Source organism: Coturnix japonica, chromosome 5, assembly GCF_001577835.2.
Source record: "Coturnix japonica isolate 7356 chromosome 5, Coturnix japonica 2.1, whole genome shotgun sequence".
NCBI lineage: Eukaryota > Metazoa > Chordata > Aves > Galliformes > Phasianidae > Coturnix > Coturnix japonica.
Window position 1 is genome coordinate 35737652 of NC_029520.1, and position 18669 is coordinate 35756320.

The following is an 18669-nucleotide window of genomic DNA, read 5'->3' on the forward strand; positions in this document are numbered from 1 at the left end:
TCCTCACACTCCCCCTGGCCCGTATTTCATGCACTTGCAGCTCAGCACCCAGCTTGTCCCCTGACACGTTCCCAGAAGCAAGACATTCGCCCTGCCTTGTGATGTGGCATAGCACTGCTTTGTGTGGAGGGTAGAAGTGTCCATTAAATGGAGGCTGTGCATGTGGATGTGTGTGTGGTGGTATTTCTGCGTTTTTGTGATAGTGTTCATCTCTGCCACATACTTTAAGGCTTTCAGTAGAGTCCCTTACCTCAGTATCTTGGTGTTTCCTGGACAGATGAGGTCTGCACATGCAGGATTTGACCTTCAGTGACTTACAACATGGAAGCCATAGGAATTAGCGGCCTCTATTAAGACAGATGCTGAGCATTGCCAGGAGATGGGTGCACTATTGCTTTTTGTCATTGATTTGCTTAGATTTTATTAATGTATTGGGTAAGCTTATCTGAAGTTTATGAAAGAATATTGAGTGTAGCTCTGTCCTTGGCAGGAGGCTTTCCTACTGAGAGTAATAAAAGCAGAAAAAATTATTGTCAGTAAAAGATGTGGTGGCTGGTTGGCTCTTGAGAGGCAGAGTAAACCTCAGTAATGGGCAAGTGGTAGATGATAGCTTTTGTCATTTGCATGCTTTTTGGTTAGCATAAGCAAAACCAGTAAGTCTCCTAAATCCTAGATTATAAAACTACTGTCACTTTGTTGGTGATGTGAGCAGTAAGACTATGATGTCTGAACTTGAGTGGTGCCATTTCCCCTTTTGATATGTTGAAGTGAGGAGTGTGAAGAACTTCCTGCATATTGCTCTTCCTCACTACCAGAGATATCTGTAGTTTTAATTATTTTTAATAATATATATTTTTTAACAGACTCTTCTTCCAGGTTTCTGAGTAATCCTGGGTTGGTATCTGTGGTTTTCTTCTCACTTTAATTCTTTGTTCTCTCAGAGAGGGTCCAGTATTGTTTGCAGTACTGACATTTGTCTTTTGACAAGGGTTCCCTGTGTTATGGTTCCTGTACACATACATATGGAAGCCCCTTGTGCTCTGGAGCATCGTGTCCTGGTCTGCTTCAGTTCCACTAAATCAAGGTGGAGTCCTAATAGCTAATTTGTCAAAATCAAGAAGGGAAATTCCTAGAGTGTTTCAGTTGCAGATAAATAGAAGGTGTAAATGTGGTTCTGTGCATGTAATAGGTAACAAGAGGGCTTGGCTGATGTTCTGTCTCTCTGCAGGTTCATCTGCGCTCTGCTGAGCGCCTCCGAGAGCTGTGCTGTGCCAACCGAGGCACCTTCATCAAGGTGGGCCAGCACCTGGGAGCACTTGACTACCTGCTGCCAGAGGAGTACACCCGCACGCTCAAGGTGCTGCACAGCCAGGCCCCGCAGAGCACCAGGCAAGAGATCGAGCAAGTCATCCGTGAGGATCTGGGCAAAGAGGTAGGGGCTGCTCGGTACAAAGGTGCATTAGCAGGGCTCTGTGAGGAATGACTGCTTTCCCCTGGCTGCAGTAGACCAATTCCAGCTGGTGCTGACAACACCTTTACATTTTTGAGCCCCTAATTAACCTTCAAAGAAAATAATAGCATAAATCACTTTTGGTTCTTGTGGTCAGGTAGCATAATATCCAAGGAATTTGTCACCATTAACCCCCAGCAGGCCACAGCACTGAGATCAGAGGTGGGTGTCTGTGTTCATCAGATATAAGGAAAGTAACTGTGATATTTAGAGAGAGCATTCTGCTGCTTTGTGTTTTGCCCTGTATGATATGAGGTCCCCTTACAACTCCCAGGCTGATGAGAGGCATTTCAAGGAGCACAGCTGATGTGGGAGAGAGGGGAGGAGGGATGAGGAAACTGTGCAAGGGCAATAGCAGAAAAGGTGGAATTGCTGGGGGAGAGATGGGCTATTGAAGAATGGAAGCAGTGTGTACACATTGAGCTGCTGATAAAAAGAGGTTTATGGGGCTCTTTGGGGGTGTTTCAGGAAGTCTGTCTGTGTGGTGAGGAGGGAGGTGTGGGGAGAACCAGGGGGCTTGGGTGAAGTATTTGCACCTTCCTAGTGGATATATTGTGGATGGATTTGGATGTGGTGGGTGTAGTTAATAACATTTTGTATCTCCCTGCAATTTAATGGCCGGATTAGTGTCATACCCTGGCCTGCATTCCCTTTGCCTTCTTGCAAGCTAGATGCTTCCTTTCTCAGCACTGTGTCCTCAGAGCATGGCCAGTACCAGCTGTGTTTCATAGCTCAGTGGACAGATGGAGCAGGACAGGCTGTCTGCTCCCTGCAAAGCCCTGCTGCTCCATGAGGCTCCACCCAGCAATCTCACTTCTGCAGATGTGGAAAACCACCTTGAGGTTAGCTGTTACTAAATGAGCAAAACAGCCACCTCTGTCTGCCTGTGTGGTGTCTCTCAGAAGCAGAGCCACGTACTAAAATGTGGGCCCCTTTCTTTATTCTCAAATGCATATTCAGCTGCCACAGATATACCCTGGTTTCTTTCAGCATTTTGGGAGCTAGACAAGCCCTCTATGCCTCATTGATTCCCACAGAGACAGCTTGAATCCAGTCTCCACAGCAGCCCTTCCCTCTTAGTATTCATGGCACCCACATGGGCAGTGCTGGGCGATATTTAATTTTAAAGAGACAGAGGGGAAAAAAAAGGTAGGAATGGGAAGAGAAAGAGGAAATGCTAGTGAGAGAAAGATAACAGTGACTGAAAGAAAAGAGAAATGAAGAGAATGGAATGTATGAAAATAAAACACCTGGTGAAACTGGGTCTATGGCTATTAGTTTCAAGGTGGTAAATTAAGGATTTTGTTTGTTTGTTTTTGTAATGATTTAGGGAACCTAATGCATCAAAGTTGTCTTTACTCAGGCTGAGAGAATTTAATATGGATACTTCAGGAGTAATTTAATTTCAGTCTGGCTACATCCTCGGTACATTTTAAATACAAAGCACTTAGCTGAAATATAGATGGCAAAAGGGCAAGTTGGAGTATCAGAGCAGTGGAGGGTACAAAGATTGCTACAGAAACCTTCCCCCAGGGGCCATGCATTGCACCTGGGAACTTGCAGATGAATTCAGAAAGAGAAACTGAGGGTGAGTGAATCTTCCCTGAGGTCTAGACCTAACCCTCTCAAATTCAGTGGTAAAATTTCCAGTTGTCCCTAACAGGCACAAGAGCAAGCTCTTCTGATGCAGTCTTATTGCACACAGTTTGGATCAGTGCAGAATAAGTGTGGGAAATAGCAACTAGAAATACAGGTATACCTAGGGAGGAATGTGACAAGCTGACAGATTAGGCAAGAGTTTGCAAAAGGGCATGAAAATAAATAAAACCCCCACTATTATCACATGTAGAAGCATTGTATCTTCAGTCTGCTAGAAGCAGTCTGTTTTTTGATGCAACCTATTCCTGATAATCTTATCAGAGACTTGAATGATTGAAAAGGGGGTTGATTTATGGGAAAGATGGTCTAAATGGAGAGCATGCTGATGGGACTGATTTTTGAGCAAAGGTGGAAGGCTTGTGAGGCGGATTTACAGCCATTTGACACAGTGGTGTTGTCACCATGCAGAATTGCAGTGTCCTTTCTAGCAACTGAGCTCCTGCTCTGTACCATCAGCATGCTGGAGACTGTGAGCTGGAACATGGCAGCTGGGGAGGCTGTGGAGACATCACAGGTTGGACATGTTCTGGATAAATTCCCTGGATGAGTTTGAAAAAATGGAGTGCATAAAAATGGGTGATAAGATATGAATGAAAGATTCTGTCTTACCTCTACTTACATCTCCCTTGTTCTCTGAAAGTAAAAAGATACCAGCTGTGGAAAGTGAGTGAGAAAGGAATATGTTCCCTGCCCCACAGCTGTCATTTTCTCAATGTGTCATTAGTAGCAATAGGACTAATGACACCAAGAAGCTGTTGCTCAGTGCCAGGCAGTGTCCTGGCCTGCAAGGTAGGGGTGTGACCTCACCTGGCTATGGGAATAAGGATCTTTCCTGCCTCTTGACTTATCCTTGCTTCTCTGACCTCTCACTAGCAGCTACTGAAGATGTTGGAGAGCTGAGTGAAAATAGCTGAAATGGAAGCAGTCTCAGTTGCTATTAAGCTAAATGCCTGTAGAAATTTTGACCATCTTTCTGTTTGGACCCCAGGTAGCCACATAAGCACACACACTATTGCTGGAGAGTTTGTTATGCTTCAGGGAAGACTGAGAGGCAAAACAGGCCCTTACTGAGAACTTGACAGGGACTGAGTTTGTTGCTTCCACTGCTCAGTTAGTTCAAAGCTGGGAGAAAGGGCTGGGGTGAGCCCAGAGGTTGAAGGCAAATCATATAAGAAGCTTGAATAGAGGTAAAGCTGTATGTTAAGAATGATGTCAGTTCAGCCCTGCTTTGTGCGAGCACAGGTAATGGGAAGTAGTTTCTAATGGCATGATTAGCCTGTGCCTCCAAGGAGACCACACACAGTTATTTAACTGTGGCTTTTACACCCGCGCAAGGACGAGTTTGCCATTTGCAAGAATCCTCCTGCTGCCATGCAGTCATGGAGCTTGCTGCTTGAACAGGGCAGGATACACTGATGGTTTTAATATGATTAGTAAAGAAAGCATGTGAGGCAGAGGAACCTCCTGTGCTGTGGTTTCTGAATCAGGATGTATTTTTACCGACAGTGGTGTTTGGTAGACCGAGCCTTTAGTGTAAGGGCTTTGCTCTGTTTGTATCCTATCCATGTGTTAGCATGGTGCTAGTGCTGTGCAAGAAGAAAGAGCTCCTACTACTTGTCTGAGCAATTGCTGTCCCAGCACAAAAACTGTTGCCAGGAGGGAGGCTGTCCTTTGTCCCTCTATTTTAAATTGCTCACGGAGTTCCCAACAGTTTCTCTGTTGAGTACATAAACCTTATTCATCCCCTGTTTAAATATAAGCATGTACACCTGGGAAGCATCATCACTGCAGTGATGCACAGCAATGCCACATGGCCATGTGAACCTACCAGGGAAAGGAGCTGGGATGCAGCAAGGTACTAATGGCCTGGCTTTTGCCATGACAGCCTCAAATCACTACAGCAAGAAACTTCCCTGCCCCTGAGCTGCTGCAGTCTGAGAAAGGACAGCAGGAATAGGAAAGTTTTTTTTCACAATTATTTCTGTAGGAACTCTTGGCACATCATGGCAGTCTTTGCTGTGCCAGCAGTGGCAGAGAGGGCAGTCTAATTCCTTTATTTCACAAATTGTTTATCTGCTCTTTAAGCGCTGCAAGACATGCTTAGTTCTGATCTGCAGAACCACTGAAGCAGTGCTTGACACTGTGGGAGAGTAGTAAAGACTTCATTATGCTGTTGGGTATTACACTGCATGTCCTACAGCATCTAAGTTGTTCTCAAGGGAATGTAAAACACTTACTTTAGCTGGCTCCATATGTTATCCTGGAAAAGATTCACTTACCCTACTGGATGACAAGGTCTTCAGATTATGATGTTGAAGATCCTGATATGCCTCCAGAAAGCCACCTCTCAGGCTGGTAGTGTTATTAAACCAGACCAGGATGCCAGGAGAGCTGCCTGCTTACCCCAAGTTTGCACTGCACAGAGTGGTAAAGTGATCTGCCTGAATCTGCTGCTGTGGCTCAGTTAGTGCACAGTTGCTCTTGTTCTTGATACTGTGCATCTGATGCCAGACGGTTCTCACAAACATGCTGCATATGCCAAGGCAAAACCTCTGAGTCCAGGTCTTCTGTTGCTTGTGATTCTGATTCTAATACTACACCTTAAGCACCCTCTAGTAATGCTGTCCTATGTGTGCACTTTGAAGTTGGCCCTCATGTACGTAACTACCAGACATGGGGAAATTACAATTAGGTCAGCAAGAGTCTCTTATGCTTGCTGTGGGTTTTGTGTCCAGCACAGGAATCCCCTGTTTCTCTGTGCCTTTGCCAGCCTTTTGTTACCCCGCAGAGTGGGGCTGTGATTGCAATGACTCTGCATGCTGCTGTGGTGAACATAGGGCTGGCTGTGGGACAGGAGGATCTGGCCCTTCTCCCACCCCTCCTCTAGTCTGTCTGAGTAGGTCTTTCAGGGCTTTCAAGCAGCTGTCAATAAAAAACACATTTGCATTAAAATTATAATGAGGAATAAAAATCTTCACTTTTTTCAATAACTAGAGTTATAAAAAAGAGATTTTTATCAATTATGAAAAGGATTTGGTCATAAATAGGTAATTTAAAGAGTCTCTAGATGGATGGTGAATAGCATTAGTGTCACCCAGAACAAATGGGCCTGCATTACTCAACTGGAAGGCAGGAACAGCCACTGTATGGGCCCTACTGCTGTGACAGCCTCCGCTGTGCCCCATCTCTGTCATTCTGTGGGTATCAGCCTCTTGGTGCTGGTGAAGCTCAGTACACCTGCCCCTGCACTGGGACCATGCAGGTGCCAGCTGCCCGAAACAAGGGCCCCTGTGCTAAATGCAGAGGGAAAGCAAACAGGGAACTCTGTGTGGGTTAGGTGGTTCTCCTTGCTCTGTCACTCATGTTCCTGCATGCTCTGTTTTCAGGCTTCAGAGTTATTGATCCTTAGTGCCACACCAGTGACAAGCTGGTGTCCTTATTCCTAGGGAGCTCTGGGACAGAGTGCTCCCTTCTGCCCTAGGTGATGAGACTGTTTTCTTTTCCCAGATGCTCTAAGCCCCATTGCCCATAAAAAGGAAGGTTTTGGTGCATAAATGCATATGTTAATCTTCTTTGGCTTCCTTTAACTTTACTGATTTACAACACAAGAAGTTGGACAGTGGATTTTCTGAGGGATTACTTTCTTTTTAATCTTCTGCAAGAAACTGAAATATTTGAGATCAGAAAATGCAGTGAAGAATGGCGTAGTAAGGAGTAATTCTGGTTTGCATGCTCAGTGACCTTCATTTCTTTAATTTACAGATTAGTTCGGTGCATAGGGGTTAATATATAGCTTACCTGAATGGAATTTATTGTCTCAGTGTGTCTTGTGTGCAGATGGTAGGCTCTCTTCAATATAGTTTTCTGAGAGATTTGATGACACCTGAAGTGTTGCCCTGGTGCAAGTCTTGGCTGGCAATGCACAGCACATCTGTGCCAGGTTGTGCTCCATGCTTTCATCTTCTGAAAGTGGTGGACGTGCTCAGCAGTGCTACATCCATAGGCAGAAACCTCATCAGCACATGGGTCACCATTCCAGTTCCAGGCTTCTATATCTGCTGATACACTCAGAAGTACTCCTGCTCGATGCTCTGATACAGGCATGGGCTGGGTATAGCAAACTTGATTTTTCTCTGAGGGAGCAGGGGATCCTGCCATTTGTCCACCCACTAATCTTCTGATTTCCTACTTGATTCTGCCCTATTTGCATCTCCTGTTTTCTTTCTGAATTTTAGGTCTGTCCAGTTATTTAGCTCTTGACCCATCAGGAACATAAAAACGTGACATGGTGAATCTGGCATCTTTTGGTAAAAGGTTGTTTGCAGGCAAAACAAAGGACATATATATTTATATGTATCTATTACCATATAACTCATATATATAATATATATGAGCTATATTATAATGAGTTATGGGGCCCCAGCTTGGTTTATCTGCGTTTTGCTAACATGTAGAATAGACATCGCATTTTTATGAATTTTTGAGGTGTGCAGGCAATCTAGTGAGCTGTTTGCTGGTACTATGGAATCAGTCTGAGAGTTTATGATTCTATGAAGTGATGCTGAGCTATAGAAGGGACTTTAATCTTGCCTGAAGATTTTCTTTCTTGTAAAAGAGTTGCTGAGGGTGAGAACATGGGAAATCCTCCACATGGGAAGCCTTACTTTCAAAAGTGTTATGAAGATTGAAGCAGGAATTGGGATCTCGAGGGTTTCAAAGTTCTTTCCGCCATTAGCGAGCCAAGTGTTTCAGTCTGCACTAAGCAGGCCAGCCAGAAAAGGGAAAGTTTTCTAATGTTCTCTGTGGAAATCAGGTTACGTTTGTGAGCATTATGCACTTCGTGCACTTATTTTATGTAAGATTTGCAGCGCTTTGGTTTTACAAGATGCATGGTTCAGAGCCAAACGTATGAAGCTGTCCGTGACAAGTGAAGCAATAAAATCATGTGACCTACAGCTTGTGCCAGGAGAGCTCAGCTGAAGCAAACCAATGCTTTTTTCCCTTATAGACCTCACGTAACCACTCCATCTCAAATTGGCAAATTCTTGGAAGAGGCTGTTCAGCACCAACCCTTCCAAATTCCAAAAAATTAGTAGAAGATACACATTAGTTGGCTCATTTCTGATAATGGATGAAACCATAGTGGTGTATCAGTTGTGAGTGGAGAACAAAGCTAATTTTTGCCAAACGTTTTGTTGGATGTAATGGATTGGTTCAGGTCTATTAACTGTTATTCTCATTTATCAGGAAAGGGCAGAAAGAAGCTAGAGCAATTAAAATTACCAGGGCTTGCTAAAGGGGGTTATACTGAAGAAGTCTCTCCATGTAACTCCTGCTGTCCTGTCCTTTGTGGCTTGCTGGTGTCTTTGACCCTGCTGGCAAGGGGGGTACCTAAGTCTCTGAGGGGCTCTTGTATGCCACACCACCTGTCACAGGCTGGGTTTTGCCCTTTGGGCCTTAACCTAACATCTTACTCTTATTTCTCTCTTTTTTATTTTTGTTTTAAAGTGCTGTGAGACCAGTTCTTAAGAGCATGTCCTGTTAAAGATGCTCAGCATCATCAGGACCAGCTCAGAAATTTCAGGTTGGCTTTTTCAAGCTAACTTTTCGGGACACTGAGTGGTTCTTAGTGTGTGAGCAGGGTGGAAAGGAATGATACTGGCTACACTGGCGCTGTGGGTCTTATCCTCTCCACTGGCTACACAACCACATCATGTGTGGTTGACTGAACAGCTCCAGTGACTTGGTGTCCATTACCTGGTGAAGGAAGAAGTGCAGCTTGGTCAGTTGCTGACACTGGTCCATTCTTTTGGCACTACTGACAACAGGGCACATCTGGAGTAAATCTCAGTCCTTGGCCCTTTGATTAGATGATTCCCTCAGTTAATTTTGAGGGTTTTTTTTGGAATGGGTGTCCCAGCTTTCATTAGATAGAATGCTTTGCTTCAGCTACAAGGGCACCATGATTTTGAGCTATAGAAAACAGAGCTAGATACCAATCACTCCTTAGAGGCTTCTCTGTTCTGTTTCTCTCCCAGGAGTTGACTCTGTTGCTCCATCTGTTTTAGTGCTGCATCAGCCCTAGGGAGGAATGTAGGGCAATTGGATTTTGACCCTAGAATTGTGGGTTGCTGGATTGTTCAGTAAATGCGCGTGAATTAATAAAAATTAACCCCCTGCCTTTGTTTCCCTAGCCACCTTTTCTCCTTGTAACAACCTCTGGCAGTGCACCCTTGGGGTGTCAGATGAGAACTTATCAAGGTGGAAGACAGATGAGCTGTTCACCACTGCACCCTGGACTGGCAGCCTTTCCCTTTGCAATGCCTGTCACCTTGCAGTGAAAGCAGCAATGCTAGATCTGTAAGTGCAGTTGATTTATGTTAACTGTTGAAACGATAATGTTTAATCTGTAAAGTGCTAATCTATTTTTTATGTTGATTATGAATAGGCCAGCTGTGCCTACTTTCCTATTCATAGAGTTTAGTGAACAAGCCCATTTCACAGGCGGGTTTTGGAGGGTGATTTACATGAGAGTAGACACTGCTTTAAGGAGGGTAAATCAGCTGAATTATGTCATTGAACTAGAGACCTGGCAGCCCAACAAGATCTGAGGGCAAGGGAAGAAACATGGAAGGAACAGGAGGAAGGGATGGAGAATAAACAAACTGTAAAAAGAGCAGATGGATCAGAGTAGAGCCATGAATAGTAGTGGAAATATGGACAGGAGTGGAAAGGAGAGGTTGATATTCAAAGCGTGGTTTGACAAGAAGGAAGCAGGAAATGATGTAGCTGGCTTAGCACAGGACTTTCTTCCCTGGATCAGTGCAGAGAGCTCTGGGCTCATAGGTTCATATACTTCATCATTAGGGGAAGCATTGCTGCCCTTCCCTAGCAGGGTGTCAGTGATGCTCTTGGCAGAGAATCAGTTGTGGATTTCATTTGCTGTGTTCCAGGGTCCCATACAGTTATCCTACCTCTGCTTCCCTTCAGTCACTGCACTCTTTTTTATGTGGGGTGGACTAAACAGCTGTGCATTTTTTCAGGTGTTTCAGTATCTCATTAAAGCACGATCAGTATCAGTAACTGACTCACTAAAAGAGATCAGATTTTTGGGTAGATGTTGGGAAGAAACTCTTTACTATGAGAGTAGTAACACACTAGAACAGATTGTCCAGAGAAGATGTGGATCCCCCATTCATGGAAGCATTCAAAGACCAGAGTGGATGGGACTTTGAACAGTGTAGTCTAGAGGCAAGTGTTCCTGTCCCTTCCAAATAAAGTCATTCCATGATGAGTTCAACATTTCCAGCAGGGCTTTACTACCTTTTAGCATCTTTCTTCTAATGTTGTGACTTCAATATATCCACTTCTTGAAATGCATGCCGTGCAAACTGATAACCATATCTACCGGGCTGCATCTACTTCCATGTTTACTTCAAAGCTGCTCTTCTAAAACCCTTTCATATTTTTCTGGGTAATGTTGTACATCAGTAATACTTCATCACACTTGCATTGATGTAATTATGGCCAAAACCCAACAAAGGAACATAGCTGGGCAGAATCTAGCTTAGACTTTGGCTTTGTCCTCTGCCTGTTTTCATCGTGTCATACCTCTGTCTACCTTGGTGACAGGCTGCTGGGCAGTGCAATGCAGCTTCTGCCATTCCTGCTTTTTGTCTTAGGCACAGAAGCGTATTTACTTTATTTCTTTCTCAAGAAACACATAGAAGTGATCCTTGTAGTACTCACAGGAGCACTGATCTCTCTCCACCCCCCTTTCCTGTCAGTTTTAGGAGGTGGAGTAGATGGGTCTGTTGTAGCATACACTCACATGTAAGCAGTGCTGTCCTCCCAGATATGTACCCTGCAGCACAGCACTCTTCTTCTCCTGCACACTCCACTTCTTCAGAGACACTCCAACACCCATCTTCGCTCTCTTCTTTACTTGACTTTCTGTGAATTTTGCCTACCACTCCTCACACAAACTGCATGTAAATGCACTTTGCTGTGCCATCTCCTTTTTTGTGTGCAGATTTGCATGTTGCTAAGGTGCTTGTAACTCATCTCTCTCAACTGTATATCCCTAGATACCTCCTCACCACTCTGCATAGTCGCATAAACCTGCCCATAAACTTGATTTCCTCCCAGCCCCTTCTCTCTTATGCTTCTCAAAGCCCCCAGGTATTAAAACTGAATCAGAGGTGTTTAAGATGAGGCACAGGTGATGTCTGCTCCCAAAGGTCCCTGTATATCCTCAGGCCCTGGCAGCTGGTTATTTCTCACAGGACTGCTGCTGTTGTTCAGGCTTACTGCTGACAGGGCCCTTGGGGCATCTTTGCAGTCAGCAGAGCCTTACCTCTTCCTGCCTGTGACTTAGCCAAGCCTGTTGTTGTGGGTCCGTTGACCCTTTCCTACTCTACTTTCAGCCAATTTGTGGCAGGGATGTATTTATGCCAGGAGTCAAAATGGTCTTGAATGTTCATTTGCTTCTGTGTGTTTTCTTAAATCTCACTTTCTTGCTTAATGTGCCAGCTTAGTCCCATCTCTGGCATTTCCTTCCAAATGTGCAGCAGACCACTGATATCTGTAGGAGAGATATGCTGCTTGGAATATGGATTTGGAAATGTGATCAAGGGGTTATGAGAGCATTGGAGACCTGAATGCATCTTGTTGCGTGTGTGGCTTCAGAAGGATGGGAGCTTTGAGTGGCAAGGGGCAGAACGGTTGGATTGCTGTCACCTATGAGCACTAGTACTCAGTGCTGTAGTCATTGTAAGGAGTCTACTGTGCCAGACACTATACAGGTGTGAGTGAAAATCAGCTTCTGTCCTTGAAAGTTTGTAGACTCAATGTAAGATAGAATGCAGCAGATCAACACAAGCAGAGCATCAAAGGCAAGAACCATCCTAGACTACCAGATTAAGTCATGAAGACTTGAAGGTGAAGGAGAACAGACAGGTTTGGTCAGTGGGTAGAAGGCGTTATTAGAAGATTATAAACAGATCTTGATGAGGCCAAAGGTATAAGACAGAGTTGAGGAAGTTTTTTGGTGTTTTTTTTTTTTGTCTTGGAATAGGTATAGTTCAGGCCGGACCTATGTGTGTATGTTAAACCCCAGGGAAAAAGGTGTTTCGCTATCCAAATGTGACAGGATAAAAACTGGGCTGATAGGCAGAAATTTTCTCATGTTCATATAGAACTACTTGTGTTCTGGTTTGTGCTCATTGCTACTTGTTCTGCTCCTGGACACTGCTGGAAAGAGCCTGTCTCTTGATGCACAGCCGATAGGAATTTATGGGTGTTAGTGTTGAAAAGACCACTGGGGAAGGGAGGGATTGTTCTTAAGAAACATGCAAGGTTTAGACCTAGCCTGGAGATGAGGTCTAGAAGGAGGTCAGTGTTGAAGAAAAGGCCAAGATTGCAGGCATGCTTGACAGGTTGGTGATGCTGCCTATTGCAGTGAGAAAGGAAACAGGAGGGATGGTTTGAATGAGAGGATTAGGAAACTTACTCTTGCTGTGTTGTCTGTGAACAAAGAGATAAACATCTGTAAGATGTCTGAGAGACTGAAAATTTTAGTTTGGCCAGTAGCAGGCTGATCTAGGCTACAGAGGTAGAACTACAAGCCATCAGAAAGGAGATGAGACTTTTGTGTGAGCTATGATCTGGAAGTGTTGGTGAGGGTAGTGTCTGTGGGCAGAGCTTGGTGGAATGTTTCTAGAAAGCCCGGAAAGAGAAGAGGATGCTGCTTAGACATGCTAACAGATCTGTTAGAAAAGCAGAAGACCATTGATGTCTTCCTTAGGAGCCAGAGGAGTGTTCCTGCTGTTAGCACTTTCAGCTCTATTGGTTGGGAGCAGAAGAGGAACGTACAGGGAATGCAGTAGAAAGGGGTCCCTCTCCTTAATCAGAGAGTAAGAGAATCCCTTTGAGCAGACATGATGCAAAAGAACATTTATTGCCAGCAGAAAGTTGTCTTCTGCCCTGCTTTCACTGCTCGCTAGTTTAACAAGGATGGGGAGCCTCATTAGCAGGGGAAAAAAAGAGAAAGAAAGAGAGTCTTTTCAATTAAAACACAAAAAATGGCACGGAGTGGACAAGTTGCGTGCTCTTAAAGAACTGCGCTTCCAATCTATCTCAAAGATTGACAGGTGTGGCTCCATCCTCACTGACAGGAAGGATGCAAGAGAGGTTTCTCAAAAACGACAGAGATAAAAGAGTAGATTTAATGAACACTGTTGAATCCAAGTGGGAGACAGCTCAAGATGAAAGAGAAAATTAAGAAAAAAGGTATCGTTTATATGTGCAAAGGGAGGGCATGAAACATGGGGCAAATTGGGGCATCTTTCTGCTTGCACCATTTGAGAGAGAGAAAGGCTCACAGATTGCTTTCTTATCCAGTGTGATGAAATGGAGGGATGTGAACAGGAATATATAAGCATACATATGCTTTGTTCTGTGCATTTTGCATATGCTAAGATGCTTATATTGTGCAAAACAGTGTGCAGTGATGCTGTTTAGAGTACATGTCTTCTACCTTCTGTTCCCCAGAAGCACAGGTGCTGGTGAACTAGCTTGGCTCTGGATTGGAAAACACTGGCTGCTATTGAAGGCAAGTTACAGAGTACGTTGTGGAAGTAGTTTAAGGTAGCAGACAGGGGACTAGCTGTACCAGGTGTGTTTTCTGAGGTGGAATAAAGTGGGATGCTGAAGGAGCCTGGTCATTGTTCTGATTAACTGCATCCGGAAAGAGGTCCATATCAAGGTATTAGAAGGGACAGCAATTTGTTACTATTCAGAGGTATCCTGAGGAAATAATTCATTTAAATTCTGTAAATTTCTTCTGCCTTCCAAGGAAGGGAGGTGGACTTGTAGTTTCTGACTGGTTTAGTCATGGGTGTCCAGACTTTTGGCTTCCCTGGGCTACATTGAATGAAGAGGAATTGTCCAGCTGTTAAATGTTTACTTTTGGGTGTCTGAGCTGTGTTAATCTTGTCATTCTGTGTCTCAGGAAGGTAAGAGGACACCTGATAGCTTCATCAATAAATTAAAAAAGCATTTATCTCCTTATCAGGAAGATGCTTCTGAGACAGCTGGATTCCAATCTGGCCGTGACAGTCCTTGCCTTTACTGGATTGAATACTGCAATTTCCTTTATTTAGAACAAATGCCAGTATTTACCATCTTACCTCCTCAGTAGCATAGGTTGGTGGAACTAGGTGACTTGGTTTGTTACGATCTGACCTCACTTTTCATTGAATGTGTTTTTTTGATGCTCTATAACGTGGTGTAGCCTAGCATCCCATAGGAGGATATCAGGGAGAACCAATGTTAGAGCTCAGCTCTGCTGAATTCTAGGAAGGCATCATAATGCATATCAGATCTCTCCTTGAAAGGGGCTGCATTGCTTTCCCTCCTGTGCACTGAAAGACATAGGAATTTTGTGTAATAAGCCTTATGTTGTTGTTTTGGTGCATCAGAATACACACGCTCATTTTACCTGGATTCATTTGGTGCGCAGTATATACCTTTATATACGTGGACACTTTTGTGTGTATGTAATATGGATACGATGGAATCCATTCAGAAGAGAAGTGCTGTCCTGTGTATATCTGCAATATTATTAAATATATTGAGTTAATAAATACATATTCTTGACAGATGCATTTAGGAACCATCAATTAAGCTTGGCATTCGTTAGGTGGGGAGAAGCCCAATCAGATTTCACTGACTCAACAAAGCCTCCTATAAATTGTAGGCTGTTTGTTCTGACGTTTGATAAATTATTCTTCATAATCCACTGTCTGCTGCGATAAATCTAATCTTTCAGTTTTTGCTGTCTTAATAATTCTTGGAGCAACGCTGTCACATTTTGTTTTCATAGAGGGGATAAAGAGGCTGGGGCAATAGGAAAAAAACCCTCATCTGCTGTCTGGGAAGTAGCTTACTCTACCCCAGTGTAATATTTTCTTATGTCTGGAACTATGGATTTGCACTCTTGCAGGGGTCGGTGGTTTCTTGGTGCTATGGACAGTTATGTCTACATTCTTGAGAAGGTGACCAGTCGGCAGTGAGGTTCACATCCCTTGGACCTACTTTAGGAGAGGCATCCAGACTTTTGAAAGCAGTAGGGCCCCATTATTGATAAGGAGAATTCCAGAAGTTCTAGGAGCCATAATTCTTCAAAATGCTGTGTCAGGCCTAGAGCTGAATAACTCTTCAGCCTCAAGAAATCAGGGGGACCCTGTGCTAAGCTGCGCAAAGATGGCAACCGCAACCCCCAAAACTTCCCTGGGAAATGTGCTCTTTTCCCATGTGTGGTTCTATCTTCCAGCAAACCCACAGATCTCATTATCCCTGTGCTCCACGCTGTCCCATCTGGGAGGCTGTGGACAGCACAATCCGTGTGTAAACCTCAGAAGGTTCCTGGGGACCAAGCTTGCTCACTTTTGCAAATTGCTATCCATGGAGCTGTAATTTAGAAGGGAGTGTTCAGTGCCATTGAAAGGCTATGAAAGCTTAGCTGGCATACAGTTAAGCTTTACCTGATATGATCTTCCACCTTCTGTAATCTGATGGTTAGCTATTTCTTGGGCCAGAGGTTGTATCTTAGTGTTTTTGCAACCGTTTGTGTTGGATTTTCTACACTGACTTCTCTGCTCACCAGGAATTCTGGAATTTGTAACCCCCTGTGGTAATGAGTTCCATAGTGTTCCATTCAGCAATATGGGGGAAAATACTTCCCCCTCTTTCCCCCACCCAGCTTGTTTTTAATGCTGCTGTCAGCTCATCTTGTGTGTTAACTGACAGTTTGCTGCTACTGATTTTTTCCGCAGAACGAATGAATGGTGTCTATCCCATTCTCTATGACTGAAGTGCTCTGTGACATTCCCTCCCCACTGAAAAAATTGAAGGTAGTCTTGAAGTGCTTTGGTGGAAGGCTCCCTTCCCCAGGGAAATGCTGAGCATTTGGAAGTCTACTGAGTCACCCACCTGTACCATATTGGTTTGGCTCTGGCAGAGCTGGGAAGGGTTCTTCTGTAAACAGATGTGGAAAACCAGCATTCTCAGTGCTGGGTCAGGAAGGGGTTCCATGTCTTAGATCCTGCTCCAGGGTACCCTGTTGGCAGCCCTTCTGGAGGGTGAAAGAAGTGTATCTCAGCGTTGAGTGGGCAGGTTGGAACCAGGCAGCAATATTTGATCATTTGCTGCAGCACATGGATATAAAAAGGTTGGGATTAAGAAGCAGTATATTTCAAAAGAAATTAGCTAGCAAGACATGCACATTTAACATTTATGGTTTGAAGATTAAGACACTGGGCTGTAACTCAGGATATCTGGTTTAAATCCTAGCTCTGCCAAAGACTTCTCAGAACATGCTGGGCAGGTCACGTAAGGCAATGCTTTCAGAAAAGACTTAGGATTTAGGATCTTAAATCCAATTGACTTCCAGTAACTTCCTAAGTGTTTAAGGACAAGATTCACAAAAAACACTGAGGCATTCTGGTGCTCAGCATTGCAGCATCAGCTGACGTGTCCCATGGAACTCAAGCAGAGCAGTGTGTGCTTTGGGAAGGTGCTTCAGTGCAAGAGGAGGATTGTAGGGACACTTAGAATGTGGGAGCTTGTGTGGGGCCTGTGTGGCTCTGCACCTCATACGGTGGCACTCTGAGCTTAATGACAGTGTTTAGGTGCAACCTCAGCACAAATGCATGCTAAGAAGCATCTGAGTAGCTGGGTCCTTCAAGAGCTCCTTAAGGTGTGAATACTAATACCAACAATCATGAAAAGATTTTGCATATTTTAAACAAGCTTCATTCTTTAGAACTAAGCAGTCAGGGCTGTGTTTACAACCAGAGAAGTACAATGACATATTCATTTGCTGGTTGAACACATGCCCTGTGTGGAGTGGGATGCACATAAAGCTAATGAAGGAAACCACTGTGTACAGGGATGCTGCCCACCTCTGCAGCTGTAAACCCACAGCTGGCTGTCATGCTCATTTGGAAGAGTAACACTAAAGTTCCTTTTCTCTTTATTTAAACCTTTATTAAGCCTGCCTGGAAACTATGTTTGTTTAATCTCCTGCTAGGACTGCAGATGGTTACAACCAGTTTGATAAAGCCCTTTGAGATGAGCTGTGGCCTGGAAGAAAATTTTTAAGTATCACATCAGGTGGGCTCCAAAACTGCCCCAGACCTTTGCTTGCTAATTACTCACTGCAGAAATGGTGCGTAGAGTTTTTCTTAAGGGTCACTGGATGCTTGTGAGCAGTAAGAGCACACAGCCTGCTCCAAGAACTGGGTGCACCCATTTCCTTGGGAAGGACCTCTGTGACAGACAGCATAGGAGCCTGGCTCACCCCTTCTCTGCCTCCATAGCATGCTCACTTTTGCCTCTCTGGGACATGCAGCTCTCTTCAGAGGCACTGGTTGCCTCCAGCATGCTGCAAAAGGACAATTTCGTAATGAATGAGGGCAGTTTGCTAAGTGGGGTCTTGGAGCCAGCCGTAATTGTGCTTCTGCTTTATCTCAGCCTCACACCTGCTCATGTAATGGTCTGGCTGTGATCTGCTCCCTCCCCCATGTTCATACGTTCCCATTCTGCTCCTGTAGGAGCCATCAATTTTCTGACCCCATTGTGGTCCTTCCCCTTGGTGCCTTGGCATGGAGCCTGTGGGCGTGCACAGATTTCCCTTGAATTGCAGCAGGGCCACTGGGCTGGCTCTAGTGGACAGGAATGCTAACCTGGCTTTCCTGTCCTTAATAAAAAGATTTTAAACTAAGTCTTTCTGCCCAAAAGAATTTCTCGAGACAGCTTTATTCAAATGACATTTCCTTGGAAAACTTGGTCACACAAGAACATTGTATGTATTATTCCTGCCAGAAGGAATATGTGCAGCTTTTTTTTCCCCTGCATGCATTCAGTAGTGGTGAAAATGATTGGACTGACAGTGTAGGCAATTAAAAGCTTTTGAGATCCAGAGCAGCTGGAATTTTATGCAGTTTATGTGCAGTTTTGCTATAAATGAATCTTACAGCAGATTCAGGCCAGTGAACTCCCAGTTCTGTGCTTTAAACTCTAGAGGATGTTACTGTCTTTGTGACAGGTGGACAGGTAATCTTGGCTGGGATCCTGAAAAGGGTGTTTTCCTTTAATGTGAGGATGTAGAGTAGTGGAAGAGGTGAAGAAAGTCCCAGTTTGACCTCAAGTAGCAAATTCTCTGTTGGTGGTTTTTCTTTCTTTAAGAATATTGTAGTCTCCAACGTGTTCCTCCTGGCACCTTAAGTCTTTTCTCCTTAACAGGCTGCTTCTTCGTCTGATAGACATACTTCACACAAAGGTAGAAGTCTGTGTCTCAGCACATCCCTTGAGCCATCTGTCATCCTGTAGGTGTTTCTTTATACTAATCTGAAACAAGAATCTCAAAATCCAGCAAAGTGAGAGAGAAAAGAAAGGGAGGTGGAAGAGAGAAAAACGTTTTCTCTCACGAGACAGGA

At 44.2% G+C, this 18669-nt stretch overlaps 1 protein-coding gene across 2 annotated transcripts in view; it reads left to right on the plus strand.

Moving 5' to 3' along the window:
- ADCK1 (aarF domain containing kinase 1) overlaps positions 1 to 18669 on the plus strand; it is a 74139-nt gene that overhangs the window by 28345 nt on the left and 27125 nt on the right. For both annotated transcript variants that reach the window (XM_015865225.2, XM_015865226.2), the window contains exon 4: positions 1229 to 1432. In XM_015865225.2, coding sequence (XP_015720711.1) covers positions 1229 to 1432 — 204 coding nt within the window. The remainder of the gene's footprint in view (positions 1 to 1228; positions 1433 to 18669) is intronic.